We start from the raw sequence: 17,711 nt of genomic DNA, 5'->3' as shown, positions 1-17,711 counted from the left end.
GGAATTAGGGGCTTAGTAAAATAAATTAAAAACCAACCAAACAAACAAACAAAAACCCCAAAGAACCAGACCTGAGATTATTCAGTTACTGCAGAATTTCTCAATTCTCAAAGTTCTATCATCTGGATTTAAAGTCATAAGCCTTTGATATCTGGTTAATGATAATATGGTTTATGGTGTATTTTGGTTTTGACTCATTTTTCTCATGGATTGTCATTTAGCTACATCACTGTGTGTTGCTACCACCCCCAGCTCTGCAGACAGGAGCTATAATTTCTGCTACATCTAAATCTTTATCAATATTCAAAAATGGTTAAATAGGAAAATTTAAAAATGTTTCTGAACTTAAGTTTTTAGTTATCTGAAACATTATGAGAATTAACTGAGCTATAATGTAATTCTGGTGATGGACCAAGAGTCTCTATGTAAAAATTCAGAAAACTCTATCAGTAATAGACTGTTATTACACGGCTTCTATATCTTTGTATCAGTAATAGACTTTTATTACACAGCTTCTATATATTTATATCTTGTCATATTTTTCAAACTTTTCCAAACAGAAATCTATGTAAATACTGCAAAGACACCATTAATACACAGAACCACCAAAAATACTCAGAGGGAAAATATGGTAAGGTCAAGGTGGGCCTCTGCCTGTTTATAGGCAGTGCATTTATTCAACATATGGTGGTAAAAAGCAGACTGATCTCAATCTTCAAGCCAGTGATTTATAAAGGTGACAGATAAACTTCAGAAACAGAAAACAGGGATTACAAACATGTACCCCCTCTTAAATATAAAACCCTTAAACAGAGCACAAAATTCTATGTCCTTAAGTAATGCAGGCATATACGTGATCGCCTTATTTTGGAAACGTATAAAACCTATGCATTTATGCACAGTTCTATTTATATATACTTTCTGCCTATTAAACATGCCTAAACACATTATATATGGATACAGCCAACAATAACCCTCTTTACAGCTGCCTCAACTGCATTCATAGAAACTGCAGCTCCTAGGTTTATTAACGTTATAAACCTACCTAATTTTGTTAAGGATATCAATTCCAGACTGCTCCAACAGGACATTTTTAACAAAGGTACGTGGAATAGAAATCTTTTCGGTGCTGGCATGAATCAAGTCTTGCCGAATGTGGGCTCTTTTCATCACGTTGGGACAAAGACTCTCAGCAGCATCAACCATGGACTCAAGCAACGCCTGCAATGCAGCACAAGTGGGGGGGGAGATGACACCGCAGCACAGGCGCCCGCCATAAAACTGAAAGGTGGTTATGTATGACACGGAGCCCTCAGAGAACAGGGCACAGTGGGTTCCCAGAGCGCAGCCAAGGATTCTGAGCTGTCCCGGGGCGACTTGCGACTGCGGGATGATCACTGATCTGTGGTAATCACTTTAAATCAGACACTTGGCAGAACCGGGCAAGCTTCACGCTGGCATCTGAAGTGCTCTGGTGTGGCAGCTGTACTTAACACCAAGCCAGTAATCAGCAGATTAAAAATTACAAATATCAAGCCTTTATACACCCACTTACCACAAGAAATTGTTTTTCCTCGTACTAGAAAATAAAGTCACAGATATCCCTAGAAAATAGATTTGAGTGTTTTTGAGATTTTGCAAATCACAGAAACCCCAAATTAGGGTGAACCATTCAATTGCTCTATCAAAGTGGCCGTAGCAGAAAAAAAGCACAGAAACGACTGCCAGCTTTACTCTTTTAAAAGAAACGCTTTAGTGTTAGGTACGATATTAATTATTATGACCAATAACAGAAACATTAACAGCACTTTAGAGACTGCATTAATAACACCAGTCAAAACACATTCACGCAGCACTTCAGAGTTCAAAACAGGTTTCTGCACATTTTATCCTTCCGGCACCTGTGAAGATGGGCAGGGCAGCTATTCATGCGATCACCACTGCAGAACTGAGCTAAGGGAAGGTAAATGATTAGTCTGTGATGGGTGATGCAGCTGGAAAGTGTGGAATCCGCATCAGCGTTAGTGTCAGACCTAAATTTGAAATCCAGCTGATTGACACTGGACAAAGTTACTGATCTCTACATTTTACTTTCCTTGCCCAAAAAATGACAATAAAAAAGTTCTCGCCTCCTAGGATTACTGAGGATAAACAATATTACATGTGTTTGTAACGTGTTCTGAAGAGTGTCTAGCACACAGTAAAAGCTCGGTATACTGCAGGTATGAAAAGCTCAATATATCACAGACATTATTATTGATCTGATTTCAAAGACTGTTTTTAATAAGAAACCCAGGTTTTGAAAGTGAACTTCAGATCCTATTAATGGTCCAGTGTGAACAAAGCAATGAAGCACTATTATCGCAAGACTAGTCCAGTGGTCTGTCTGCTCACATATTAAAATGCAAAGCACTATCCCACCAGTAAAATTTCTCATGGCACTGCAGAATAAGCACTAGAGAGGCAGGCAGTTTATAAGGATCATGTGGAAAACCAGGATGGAGGCAGCCATCTGAGAAGTTTCCAAAAGCCTTTCCTATTTTGACGTGCTCTGTCCCCATTATAATTCTGGTGGAATAATCACCGAATTAGTTTATTTTCCAAGAAAGCTCCTAAACCGACCATCTGCAAGAGATACAAATAAGAACTAGTTTCCTCTTTGACACTGAAATAAGCATATTTTCTTCTAGATGGAATAAGAGTCCGCCACTCCTGATCCAAACTACCTCAGGTATCAATACTCTGTTTTAATTCTGTCACATCCTTCAACAAAGCAGTTACTTTCTGAAAGGTCCCCCTGCGTGACACGGCTAAGTCAGTTCGAATGAACTCCAGACCTAAAGAAAAGAGGTCTGGCTTCCAATGTAAACTCTGGCATGAAACTTCTGTGGAATGAGTCGTGTTCAGTGAATAATCTCTGCAGATCTCTGCATTCTGATCTGTCAACTTATTTAAGGTCTCCTTCTGCTCCATGATCACATAACTTTGACCCTGTAAAGAGGAATTTTAGCCTGCCTCAGGCATTCAGTTAATTCAATAAATATTTCACAGTTAGTTTCTCGCTGCCACCACTATCCCAACAGTACAATACAGCACTTCATCCAGGATTGCCTTTGATCTACATAACAAGTCCGTAGGTGAAGGGAGACTTCAGGTGAGGGCACAGGGGCTCACAGGAGATGAGTGACTTGTTTGAGGTCACTCAGCTGGTCACTGGAGTTGGTGAGATGGGGACTCATGTCTTCTGTTTCCTACTCTTGTCTCCTGTTCTAATCTAATGGCCCCGATCAGTGTCCAAAGGAATGTGCCTTTCGTCTCTGCTTCATTACCTAAGTTTGTTCCCTTTTTCTCTTAGGTTAACAGTATCTAAAGCTGCCAGGGTGAACTTTGTAGTGGCAGGGCTGGGAGAGAGATGAGAGAGGACGGCAGCCTTTCCTGTATGCCCCATGGAGCTCTGCACACCAGACCCTGTTCAACATCCATCCTTCCAATGGCTTCAAACTGCATTCCAATGAGTCTCAACCGAATGTTTACCTACAATCACCTATACAATGCATATGATATAATACACATACAATGCAGCCTAGGAAACCTTCCTACCTGAATATTCTGCCATGGAAAGGTCAGCTGCAACACGCCGTCCTCCCCTCTCCATTCAAACAGTAATGGCGACAACAGTAAAATCAACCTTTCTTGCTGAGGGCTTTACTGTGAAGACTGGTACCCAACTAGGTGAGAAATGTGTACGTCTCACCGGACTCTACCTACACCTCAACCCCTTCTACCACATCTATCTCCAAACATGCTAGATTCATTCCTAGATACTTCCTCAAAAGCAGAAATATGTCAACATTATCACTCTTTAGCACAGAATAAAAATCCCTGAAGTAGCTGGTGGATGCTGAGCTTGCCAGCACCATTTCTCGCCATATCTCTGTATTTGCTTGGTAACTATTCCTCATCCAATCATAGCCGCAGGTTTCCACACGATCCAGGCTCTGTCTCCATGCTTTGTGCACTGTTTTCTTGGCCTAGATTCCTCCATTTTCCCCTCTGAGCCGGGACAAAACATCTCTACTCCTCTATGCTCAGCTCAGTGTTTTTCTTTGAGAAGACTTTCTTCCCCTAGTCTTCACACTCCAAGCTCTATTTGATGACATGCACTCTTTCGTAATGCTGTAACAGTGGGAACACCTCCGTGATCAAAAATAAAATAAAATGAAATGCTCAAAAAGTTAGTGACTCTTACCCATTTTTGGGTCAAGACACTTCTTTGAGAATCTAAACACTCATTCAGAAAAATTTACATGCAATTTTAATAGAATCCTGGAAGTACAGAGAGCTAGAGTTATCAGACTCCAGAAACAGAGTTTGAACCTGGTGGCAACGGTGAAGTCCCACCTTACATCCTCAGGGCCTGGCACATTTCTTAAAACATTTAAAAAGCATTTCAGGTCCAAGGACTTGCTTGATGGTACTGCACAGTCCATCTTTTCTGTACTAAACTTCAGTGCTACCCGTGTCATTTCTAACATTTGAATATATGCATGGCTCCATTTCTGGGATCTGTGTTTTTGGATCATCTACCTCTGCGTGTTGTTCTAATTACCCTAAGTGTTAACATGTAGCAGAATGAGACTACCAACCTTCTTGTTCTTCTTTACATGTGTCTGGGCTATTCTTGAGCACTGCTTTTCCATATGTTTAGAATCAGCTTCATCAAGTTCTATTAAAAACTTATCAGAATGTCTACTATAATTATCAAATAACAGACGAATTAGGGGAAAAACTGACAACTGTAACAATAACTTTTCCTACCCATAAACATGTCACATATTTTTGTTTTAGAATTTCTTTAAAGTCTCTCAATAAACTTTCTCCATTGAGGCGTTATAGATTTATGTAAATTATTTCCTAGGTGCTCTACATTTTTCTGTTACTATTTTATTATTATTACTTTGAGATTAAGTCTCACCCTGTTGCCCAGGATGGAGTGCAGTGGTGTGATCTCGGTTCACTGTAACCTCCATCTCCCAGGTTCAAGCTATTCTCCTGCCTGAGCCTTCTGAGTAGCTGGGATTACAGGCACCTGCCACCACATCCGGCTAATTTTTTTGTAATTTTTTAGTAGAGATGGGGTTTTGCCAAGTTGGCCAGGCTGGTCTTAAGCTTCTGACCTCAAGCAATCCACTCCACTTGGCTTCCCAAAGTGCTGGGATCACAGTTGTGAGCCACCATGCCAGGCCCTCCACTACTATTAAAGATGGTGACTATTTTTAATGACATTTTCAGATGGTGACTATTTTTAATGACATTTTCTAACGAATTGTTGCTGACATAGAGAAACGCAATTTTTTTTTTTTTTTAATACAGGATCTCATTCCACCACCCAGGCTGGAGTGCAGTGGCTCAATCATAGCTCACCCCCACCCTGAAGAGCTGGGACTATAGGCACGGGCCACAATGTCCAATTAATTTTTAAAATTTTTGTAGAGCCAAGGGCTCACTGTGTTGTTCAGACTGGTCTCAAATTCCTTGGTTCAAGTGGTCTTCCAGCCTCAGCCTCCCAAGTGGTAGGATTACAGGTGGGAGCCACCATGCCTGGCCTAATCTTTTACATACTGTTCTACATCTAGAAACCTTGTCACACAAATTAAATAACTCACTTGCAGATTCTCTGGGGTTTTTTATGTAGGCCATCATAAAATCTGCAAATTCTGTTAATTTTTCTTACTTTTTAATTTTTACATTTCTCATTTCTTTTACTTCTTATGTTGCACTGCCTAAGACCTTCAGTATAAAGCTAAATAGAAGTGATAATAAACATCTCTGCCTTATTCCTGAATTAAAAAAAAATATTTTCCCCCATTAAAAAAAAAAATCTAGACCTACAAAGATTGAAAAAATAATAGGACAATAAGCATCTATATCCTACTCCTAAAATTTACCAGTTGCTAGTAATTTGGAATATTTGTTTCTCCCTCTCTCTGAAATATCTGAAAGCATGTTGCAGGCATCATGCCCTCACTGCTAACTTCTGAAATTATCTATGCTTAGCTCATTAGTTTTCAGCCTCTCCTCACTTCCAATATTCATCTCTAAAATTACATATCTCGCCGTACGTACTGGTTCAGTTGCATCCTACAGGTTCTTACATTACTATTACGTCAATTCCTTTTATCTTCTAATTTACATTCTGCCGTCCCCTTTGATAAGTTAGAAGTAATTTTTAAATTTATAAATATGTGGGGTCTTTTTCTAGTTATCTTTTGTTATTAATTTCTAACTTATTTGAACTGAGACCAGAGAATATGGTCTTTGAAATTGTGAGGATGACCTTTATGACTTCACTGGAATTTTTCAGAAATATTCCATGAACACCTGAAAAAATCTGATATTCTCTTTTTGTTGTGCATTAGATCACAATTGAGATTTCTGTTGTTCAAATCGTTGTTCATCATTGTTCTGCTTGATCTATCAATTACGGACACTTATTTTAAAAGAGTTCTACCCCAATGGCAGAGCCACAAATGGCAAATTCATCCACTTTTCTTTGTAATTTTGTCCACTTATTCATTCATTTATATGTGAAGCCATATGATTACACGCTTATACACTTGAAATTGTTATGTATCTCTAGAAAACTGGACCATCTGTCATTATCCATGGACCTGTTCTCTTTCTAGTGATACCTCTTCAATTGCCATTTCGGTGAGATCAATTCTTCTGGCTTGGAATTCAACCTTGTGTTGCAAGATATTTAGAATCACTGTCACCTGCCCACATCAGTCACTATGACACCAAAAATAACCCAACATATTCTAATGCTCTTCTAGAAATGCAGTATAACTTTTAGAGCCTCTGTTTTGGTGATTATACTAGAAATTTTAATATGCGTATTTTACTTCATGCATAAAACAACACAGTCCAATAGAACTTTGATATGACGGGAAAATCTGTGCTGTCCAACAAGGGAGCCATTAGCCACATGTGGCTACTGAGCCCTCGGAACTGAGAAACTGATTTTTGATTAATGGTAATTTTACTGGCTACATATTGTAATGGGTACCACAATGGACCACGCAGGTCTAATGCTGAGTTCTTAACACTTCTCTAGAATAAAACTAGGACCATGGACTGCTTTAACTCTCTTTCTACGAACTTATATACTCACTCTCAGTATTTGCTTTTTAGTTTATAGGGTGTTAAACATTAATGTCACTGTTTCATGTAACGTTACTATTTACTCATATTTGGACCTTCCCTGCTCGTTAGTCTTCTTGTAGCTCAGACTCCCTTTTTAGATAATTTTTCTTTGTCCTAAAGCATATCCTTAGTGTCTGTTTTGTGTGTGTGTGTGTGTGTGTGTGTGTGTGTGTGTGTGTGTAGTCTAGTGACGGCAAATGACCTCAGTTTTTGCATTGATGAAAATGCTCTCATCTTCATTCATAAAAACTAGGTCCACTAGGTATATAATTCTACACTGATACTTAGGTTCTCTCTAAAGTTTAAAAATATTATTTCATTGTCTTTTGGATTCCATTAACTCCTGAGAAGTGAGCTGTCAGTCTTAAAGCCTTTTTTTAAGCAATAAAAAAGAACCTCTCCCTGCCCCCTACCACCAAATAACTGTGGCCTCCTTTTAAGATACTTATCTTCAGGCCAGGCGCAGTGGCTCACGCCTGTAATCCCAGCACTTTGGGAGGCCAAGGCAGGTGTATCACGAGGTCAAGAGATCAAGACCATCCTGGTCAACATGGTGAAACCCCGTCTCTACTAAACATACAAAAAATTAGCTGTACATGGTGGCACATGCCTGTAATCCCAGCTACTCGGGAGGCTGAGGCGGGAGAATTGCCTGAACCCAGGAGGCGGAGGTTGCGGTGAGCCGAGGTCGCACCATTGCACTCCAGCCTGGGTGACAAGAGCGAAACTCCGTCTCAAAAAAAAAAGAAAAAAGATACTTATCTTCAGTGTTCTTCACTTTTTATTACAATCATTCTAGATGTAAGTTTGCTTTGATCTATCCTGCTTTAGGTTTCACTGGGCTTCCTGCATCAGAAGACTCTGGTCTTTCATTCATCTCTGAAATTCCCAGCTGCCATCTCTTCAAATGTTGGCTTCCCCTAGTCTCTATTTTCTTTTTGGGGAAATCTAAATTAGGCTTTTGTTAAATTTCTCACATATTTCCTAACTTTTCTCACATAGTCTTCGTTTGTTAGTCTCTCTGTTTGACCACCTTCAGACAACTTGCAGTGAACCGGCCCTGTTCCTGAAATACGATAATCCGATGTCGTTTTGCCTGTATCCCTCTCTAATGACACTTATGAGGGTCTATAGTTCTTAACTGTAAAAATAACTGATGGTACTGAGGAAAGCTGTTCAATATTTGTCCAGTGAGTTGGATCAATATCCTTAACATGGCAGCTGTGCTCATCCATTCTTGCACTGAGCCAGTGATCCACAGCTCTTCACAAGCAAACACAACTTCTCGACTAAAACGCTCTGAAATCTTCCTTTCTTTTGCTCTGGAAAATATAAGGTCTAGAAGGAAGAAAACTCAGAGAACTCTTCTGGCCAAAATGAGTTAATAGTTGACAAAATGCCACTTAAACCCCTCAGGCTTCATATCCTAAGTAAAGCTGAAATTTACCAGTGAAGTATTTTACCATGTAAGCCTTGAATGAAATCAAGAGTTTCCTAGGCCAACACAAACACCCTAGACTTTAAGGCCAGAAGGGAAAAGTGAATGTTTTCTTACGTTAAAACATTCAAATCCCTCTTTTTCCTCTACTATTACTCCAGGAACAAATGTTAGGATCAAGAGAGGGAAAACAGGAGGTGTGTTGTCATTCCAAAATACTAAAAGCAAGGCCAGTCTAGAGAAAACATCGCCGCCTTCAAAGAAGACATTTGTACAGTGTGACTGCTTTATTTTCCTCCAAGAAGTATACTAAGAAGGCTGGCCTATCTAGCCGTTTATTTTGCTTTCCGAAATAATTAGAAAGACGGTTTACAGAGCTATTTGAACTTATTCTCATCCAATACTCAACATGTCTCTGACTGGCCGTGGTACAGGATGACCAAATATTAAAGCTGACGTAACACCCCCCGATTATCATGAGGCCAAGATCATCTTGCAGAAGGAAACTTGATCCAAAAACGTAGGCAACTTGCTTAGAGCACGTCTCAGGAAACCCAGGAGGCGAATCGAGACCTGCTAGTTTCCTTTTGGATTCTACCACTCCCTATAATAAAAATTATTTTTACAAAGTAACATTTAAACAAGATAATCCATCGACTTTAGTGCTCGCGAGTGTAACGTGTGAAGTTTAGAGAATGTGGGAAAGAGAAAAAGGAAATGTTTAAACAGGAAAATTTGATATAGTCGTGAATTCCATAACCACCACAATAGTTTAATTTAAAACTTAATACTGGTTATATTAAAAATACATTTTCCCTACATAATTTTAAGAAAATCAATGCATTTGGTAGTTTATATAAATAGACAAACGGTAATTTCTTAAAAATAGTAAAAGGTTGTCCACTTGTCATGTAAACTGGAAAAAAATATAAAAAGTCTATTAAAAGTATCAAAAATGAAAGGTCACCCAGTTAAAAGAACATTTTTAAATACATTTAATTAAGAAATTTTGGTTGAGGACTTTCTCTGATTCATTCCAGACGTCCCCAAAGAAAAAGAAACTTGAAACTCAGAAGGATTGAGAATAATAAAAACAAGTGAGTAGGGAACAGGAAAAGGCGTGGGGGATGGTGGGAAAAGGCCATTTGGAGGTCGGGGACCTTAGAAATAGTGAGAATGAGAGAAAAGCCCACTATGATACTTGCAGATGAGCAGGCAAGGACGAATGGAGAACACCGGTGATGTTTAAAAAGGGGTCAGAGACATCAGCGTCAGAAAAAGTGTCTGAAAAGCCTATTTACAGAAGGTATTTTGGATCCTAAATGTATTTATATTATTTTAGGCTTTTAAAAGTTCAATGCATTTTACTTCAGAAATTTTCCTTCTACTCTCTCCTAAGAAACAGACTGGCAAGAGTCCATTTCAACAATTCCATGCAATGAGAAGAAAATGGACAGCAAAGCTATACAGATGATTTTTCATTTAGAGCATTTCTGAAATGACAATTAACAGTTTAAAGCTATTTGATAGGGAAGGTTCTGTCACAAGTGTTTCATGCCCATTTAAATTCTAGCCAATTATCAGTATGGAATAAGTTCTTACAAATACTTTAATGAAACAAATCAGGCAATGGATATGAATACGTAATTTACAGAAGAAGAAATATAAAGGGGGAATGAAATTACTTGATGCCTCACCAAGTTGTTGAAGAAATCCAAAAGACACAATGAGGCCGGGTGCGGTGGCTCACGCCTGTAATCCCAGCACTTGGGAGGCTGAGGCAGGCAGATCACTTGAGGTCAGGAGTTTGAGACCAGCCTGACCAATATGATAAAACCCCGTCTCTATTAAAAACACAAAAATTAGCTTGGCCTGGTGGGCGGTGCCTATAGTCCCAGCTATTTGGGAGGTTGAGGCATGATAGGCCCTTGAACCCGGGAGGTAGAGGTTACACTGAGCTGAGATCGCACCACTGCACTCCAGCCTGGGTGACAGAGCTAGACTCTTTCTCAATAAACCAACAAACACAAACAAAAAGACACAATGAAACTTTTTTTCCCATGACATTGAAAAACGTCAAAAGGTTGATAAACTTGGTATTGTTGAAGATGTGGCAAAATCAGCAATTGCCTGCACCAGTGAATAGCAGTGTGTGAATACATATGAAACTATAATACTATTGGACATAACAATGGGTCAATTATAGAAATTTACCCTAAGCAGATTAATCAGAAATGTAAAATAAATTACACTGATACAGCAATGTAATGGAATACCACAGGGCCATTAAAAATGATTATTCACTGAGCCAGCACAGTGGCTCACACCTGTAATCCCAGCTCTTTGGGAGGCTGAGGTGCGCGGATCACCGGAGGTCAGGAGTTCAAGTCCAGCCTGACCAATATGGTGAAACCACATCTTTAAAAAAAAAATTTATAAAAGAAAAAAAAAAGATTATTCATCAACCTAGAATTGCATTCATGACATTGTACCAAATAGAAAAAGGTGACCATCCAGTATGTATAGTATAACTTTTACAAGAAACTGTGTATATAGGCACAGAATGTTGAGAAATTCACTAAGATATTAACAGAGACACCAGCTCTGGGATTTCAGAGGATTTTTACCTTCTTTTTTTTTCCCTACATGTTAGTATTGTTTAAACATTTCAGGAAAAGTGAGTTTCATTTTTTACAGTTAAAAATAAACAACAAAGCCGATTCTGCTTTAAATATGTTATGTGCCATGGAGGATAAAACAAGTTCTATTAGGTAACAAATGGTCTAGCAGAGCTCTACCATCCACAGTCCTTTTTCCGCCCATCTGTCTCTGCTCAGAATGGATTCAAAACAACCATGATTAAATAAAATAAAAATGACACACAGAGTCCTTCTGTATTACACGCACAGGAAGACAGGGACTTAATTAAACTCCTTAAAAAGAAAATCCCACATTTTCTCCTTCATTAACTTAGTTTTCAAAGAGAGTGATTAACGTGCTGCAAAGTTATTAATGATGCACTCCGAACTCCCTATATGCTGCGGTAGTTGTGTTCTCAGAAGGAAACAGGCCCAATAATTATAGAAATTCAGACACAGTTTTTAAAGGCGACCTTGATAGGCAGACCAGAAGTGATGAAAACTTTCTGAATGTGAAATTTATCTAGTGTAGCTGTTTCCTGAAGTTACTTTAAACAAAAGCTGGTCTTAGATTACTCTATTCCCATAAGATTTCAATGACTTTTTCTTTTTTTTTTTTTTACCTTTTTTCAGTCAACCTATAGGCAGGTCTCTGCAACCTTAGGTACCTTGTAATTACATTTAAATACTTTTCCTTAGTCTTTGAAGCAGCTCCTTACAAGGATTATTATCTATTTGCCTAGTGGCAGACTCCCCACATGAGCAGCATCTAGACACTGTAAATGCAGTGACTATCATCTTTCCCATTCTCTAAATCAGATGTTCACAACAGGAGGTACTTTTTCCTAAAGCACCCTTGTCTTTCTACCCCCTAATTAGAAATCAGTCATTCCTTTATCAGTGGCAACCCAGCATCTATTAGGTATATTTAGAGGTTTACTGTCAAAAATGAAACTCTTTATGTAAGAAGTCTTTCCAAGTTTTATAATGGAGCTGGAAAAGACACAGTATTCAATTTTTATTACAAGTGCATCTTTGCAGCATGCACACATACAAATCTATAAAACACAGACAGCTATGGAATGAAATGCTATCATACGCAGTCAAATCTTAACAATTTCAGTTCCCAAATAACAAACCCCACACACCTTTAGTTGCTCATCTACCACTCTTGTGACTTCTCCGGCCATTGATTCCAGGGTGTCCTGAATGGGGCTGGATAATAAGCTACTGGCTCCCGCACAAGACGCACCACCAACATGGTATAAATTTGGTAACAACTGTAAGAAAGATGTAAACATAACCTCTTTATAAGTGAGTAAATATTTTAATGAGCATCAAAGTCACTGCAGAGTGAATGAGAAGGGTGAAGAAATACTGTTAAAGATCATCTCTTCTCAGCCAAAGGCTCTTGGCACAGATTAATAAACTGAGGTCGAGACTACGAGCATTCATTTTCATTCAGTGAGTCACAGCAACCCTAGAAACACTAGAATGGGTCCTAGGAGACTCTCACATTGACCACTTCTGTCAGTATGCAGCTTTGACACCACAGGAATAATACACCACCTCCCACATCTTAATGTCCTCATCCGGGGTATGAAAGTTGAGTCACTCACAACACTTCTGTCACCAAAAGCGTAGGTGTTTGCCAGCCCAGGTAACTCTCCAGTTTTCTGCATACTCCAAATGGAGTCCGACAAATCTCCTCAATTCAATTCTGACGCTATGTACCTGAAGTTTGCCTCGGATCCCAAAATTGACTCAGTCCCACCAGACTACGCCCGATTCAGACACCAGTCCCGGGTCCCAGGTTGTTACTGGTACGTCTAACCAACCAGCTATAAATTCGAGGAGTTCCCACGAATCGTTCATCAGCTTTCCAAATTTGCTAAAATGACTTAGAGAACTCAGCAAAGCCTTTTCATTATGATTACTGGCTTACTATAAAAGATATAGCTCAGGAGTAGCCAAACAGAAGGAGATGGACAGGGTAAAGTGTGAGGTCGGGGGAGCTTCCATGCCCTGTCTGGGTACACAGCCCTCCCAGAACACTGATGAGTTCATCAACCCAAAAGTTCTCTGAAGCCTACTATTTAGACATTTTATGGAGGACCCATTACATAGACTCGATTGATTAAATCCCTGGCCATTGCTGTCCATGCCACCTCCAGCCCCTCTGCATTTCCGGGGGGCCCGGGGCTGGGGTGACAGATTCGGTTCACTGATCACATGGCTGGTTCCTCTGGCAACCTCCCCCATCCTGCAGGCATCTAAGGGCTCAGGAACAGTCATCTCATTGGGATAAACTCTGGTGTGGTGAGAGGGGCTTTTTATTAACAACAAAAGATGCTCTTATCGTCCCTATCACTCAGGAAATTACAGGGGTTTTAGAAGCTCTTTGTCAGGAACCAGGAACAAAGACCAAATGTTATAACAAAAGATGCTCCTATCATCCCTATCACTCAGGAAATTACAAGGGTTTTAGAAGCTCCATACCAGGAACCGGGAACAAAGGCCAAGATACATTTCCTATTGTGTCACAGCAGTATCTGACTGATATACGGGTTCTTCACACTTCATGACATTCAGTGACTGTGATTCTAACAGCCGAACCAAAACTAGATCCCCCTTTTTCTGACTCACAGTTAAGCCCTTGCTCTGCTGAGTCACACTTTGGGAACCAATGTCTACTGTGAGAGAAGTTTCCGTTTAGAGATAACAGAGGGGAGTTTCCCGTTATCAGCTTAGAAGCAGAATCACTCTAAAGGAACTGTTACTCATTTAAATTACAGCTCCCTCTCAGTTACTGAGGGCCCAATCATACCCTCTGAAAATCACACCGGCCCTTTGCTTTTTATGCTTTGTCTTGATTACGGGTCATCAGCACAGGTACAGAAAGGAGGTCAAGGCTAATTCAGTTCACTTTGCCACTTGTTAGTAAACTCGGAATTAGGTAGAGAGACAAAGGAAGTTGAAACTAGTTTCTAAAACTAAATTTTATAAAACGTTTTTATTATACCAGAATCTCACACTGCTTGAAGTGGAACTCACCGTTTTAGAGTTCTTAGCATCACGCATGAGCCGCTCTGCTGATTTTAAATCTTCCTGGATAGCATCTCCCCCACAATTTCGTAAGGAGTTGAGATGATCTTGTACTTTCACACATATTCTGTCAATCATCTGCTCCAAACCAGAAAAAGGCAAGCATCCAAGTCAGCCCAGCCGATACTCAGATACAAGGAAACACAGACTTGAGCATGAAAAAAACTTCGGCAAACCACAGAAGGCACGACGATGAAACAATCAAACCCTTCTAACTGGGATGGTTAAGAATGCCGCTTATAAGCAATTATTAATTTACTTTATTCATGCAACTAACCTTTGGCAACTTTAACCCCAGAAAAAAATTGAAGGCATGTCAGTTCCCTTTCCTGCCTGAGGAAATGCAGCACGTAGAACAAAAGTGAACACTGCTTGATGATTCGGAACCGCACTCAGTGACATTTTGCTACATACTAACTCCTTCATTAAGTTTTAGTGAGCACCCTCCATGCCTTAGACACAGAATTGGTACTGAGGAAACAGAGAAAATGTGCAACACTTACACTGTTGCAATGACTATAAAACTATGCCCAACAGCCAGTTGGTCAGAAACCAGAACATCCCTTAGAAATTGGTATTTTAAAAATTGATTCAATTACATCAAGTATTTTTCTTTGTAAATTAAGAGAGCCACCAAAAAACAAAAGCAAGTTGAGGTTTTATTACATTAACATAGGTAATAATAAAGTCAATATCATCTACTTTCTATTACAATAAGATGTCTCCTCTGCCAAGTTAATTGCACCTAAATTATTCTCAATTGCTTTACAGATATAAAATACAAAACCCAACGGGAGATGGTGGATCCCTTTGGTAGACAAAAAATACTACAGAAAGGTAAGATTATATTCTTCTATATTTGTACTTATACAAAAAAGCATGAAGGAGGCCAAGAAGTCTGAAGAAAAAGAACCATAGTGGTTGTAAAAGTGTCTCCAACATTTACAGCAGAGCTGTAGGCTGCCTACTTATTTCATGTTCTTAAAAAGTATTCATTCTTCAAAGACCTTACATGTCAAGAGTCCCCTTCCATGTGGTAATTCACTTGGCAGAGGAGACAAACGATATTCTTTTTAAGTTAAATTCACACTTCTCAATTTTGAATTATTTGATATCAGAACTGGAGGAAGTTAAAGTCTGTCCTTCTTCCCCCATCAGTTTCAACACGAGAGAGACTTTACACACTATTCAGACACTTCGGGTCTGCTGACAGAGCCCATGTCTATGTGCTGCAGCACTACCATCTCTCTTCCCTTTTTCTTCGTAAAATCAGGTTCATGATAGCTACCGCACCTTCGACAATTCAGCAAAATAACATCTCTCAAAGCGCCTGTTACTGATAAAGGGCCAGTGATGCCAAAGGTTATGTACAATAAAAACAGCTCCTATTGCTGTAAAATACATTGAGACTACATAAGTTAATATCTTGAGATCCCTACAGGAAAGGGAACGAATAGTGCTTCTCACATCAAATTCTCTCTCTGCCTAAAATGCCTAAAATCTAAGATAAGAAAGTTAGGACTCCTGCCTATGGCTGTAGGCAGAAATCCTATTTTTCTGTATTATACAAGGCCCTGCACAGAGCTAAGTTTTTTAAAATCCTAATTGATATAAATCATAACTGTTCTAACTACTGTATTGATCTGTGCTTCCTGAAGCAAAAAGGCTCATCAATAATTCATATCTTAACCAAGAATGGATGCCTGATTTCAAGAGACAAATAAACCACACACTAAGAAAGAAACTGATATACATTTGGGGCTGCAAAAGGCTAATGTGAGAGGCACGTGAATGAAGCACTGTAGAGCTGATCATCATTAATAGAGACCAAAGAGACACTTGAAATGTATGCCCTTAAGCATTCACCAAGGAGAGAGGGTTTATATGAACTCAACAAAAATGGTCTTAAATAAAACATTTTAAAATGTCATCCAAAAGAAAAATTAAGTTCTTCAATTCAAAGAAGACATAAAATCTCATGTCTCCCAAATTCTTCAGAACATAGCTCAACAGACCACATTTGGAAAGGTAAACTATTTAAGATGACATGGAAGGATTGCACAGAGTACAAATGGAAAATGTTTTAAAAAGTAGATCAAGGGGTTGATGGGTTGATAATTCATCCCTCAAGAAGATAAATATGAGAAATATGATAACCTTCTAACAGGTTATCCTGTCAGAAGACCTGACAGAAGATGGTTGTGTTAGGCTGTTGAGTTGAACCTCTCTACTTCACCCGAAGTCTACAGCATTCAGTTTCTTTAAAGCAACAGAGAAAAGCTGTTGACTGCCGTAGTTTATGAAAATGCACCCTGTCGTTCCTGGACACGGTTTTGAGTGTTAATCGGTCTTCTTACACCCTTCCTGCAGGTCCCATATCTTCCCCGTGAGAACACCCTGCACAATCATACGCTCTCTTCCAGTCACAGTCTTGCACGTATTTAAACACACCTATCTTTTCTTCCTGAACCTTCTTTCCTTCAGGTTTAACACTCCCATCTCCTTTTCCCATGCCTACACTGACACAGTTGTGCGGTTCTTGACCTCCTTTTCCACAGGTCACTCCTGCATTCTGTCTCCTACCTAGACCCTCACGAAGTCCGCCCTCCTCAGTGAAATGAACTGTAACACAAGAGTGGACTGGTCAGCAGAGCTGAGCTGAACACAGCTGTCGTCTTCCTTACTGTAGAAAGCATACCTTTGTTAACACGGTACAAGTCAAAATGGCTTCTTTAGCAACCACGTCACACCACTAACTCGTATCACACCTGCTGGTGACTACCTAGGCCTTTTCAAATACACTGGGCTGTTGAACCCATGTGTAAGAATGACAACACTAGCAATAAATGCCATCTGTGCTTGCTCACAAGTTGATACAACTGTTCTTAGTTGCAGCAAACAGCTTATTCATAGAAGATTTTATCATTCTCCACATCTGTTTCTTCACTCCATTCACGAGAAATTACCGAACACCTGGCACAGAGGAGCTACAGTCTTGAAAAAGATGATTCCTTGTCACCAAGCAACTTAAAAACGTAGAAGTGGGAGGAAATACTCACAGCTAAGGGTAACACAGACCTAAACTGCTACATAATATCCACAAGGACACGAGCGTTTTATTTCCTCCACATCACAGACCTTTACAACGGTTTATTCAATGACAAAAGATAAAAGCTTTAAAAAATGTTTTAGCCAAAAGAAGAATCATACCTAGCTGAGGTCAAAAATAACTTTTTTTTTTTTTTTTAGTTGAGTCCTGAAAGATTTCTACAGATTGAGAAAACAGAAGAGATTGTTGAGCAAAGTAACGAACCCAAGCAGTG

At 39.4% G+C, this 17,711-nt stretch overlaps 1 protein-coding gene across 16 annotated transcripts in view; it reads right to left on the bottom strand.

The window, feature by feature from the left end:
- The window catches only part of CARMIL1 (capping protein regulator and myosin 1 linker 1), a 468,543-nt gene that overhangs the window by 71,020 nt on the left and 379,812 nt on the right, over positions 1–17,711 (bottom strand). For all 16 annotated transcript variants that reach the window (XR_013533624.1, XR_013533622.1, XR_013533623.1 and 13 more), the window contains 3 exons: positions 14,338–14,466; positions 12,432–12,563; positions 1,046–1,221 (listed from right to left, as the gene is read on the bottom strand). Coding sequence is in view for 13 of the 16 variants with exons in the window: in XM_078368170.1 (XP_078224296.1) it covers positions 1,046–1,221; positions 12,432–12,563; positions 14,338–14,466 (437 nt within the window). In the remaining 3 variants the exon portion in view is untranslated. The remainder of the gene's footprint in view (positions 1–1,045; positions 1,222–12,431; positions 12,564–14,337; positions 14,467–17,711) is intronic.

The sequence above is a fragment of the Callithrix jacchus genome, chromosome 4 (genome assembly GCF_049354715.1).
Source record: "Callithrix jacchus isolate 240 chromosome 4, calJac240_pri, whole genome shotgun sequence".
In the NCBI taxonomy this organism is placed as follows: domain Eukaryota; kingdom Metazoa; phylum Chordata; class Mammalia; order Primates; family Cebidae; genus Callithrix; species Callithrix jacchus.
The sequence above is the reverse complement of the archived record's forward strand: the minus strand, read 5'-3'. Positions and strand labels throughout refer to the sequence as shown.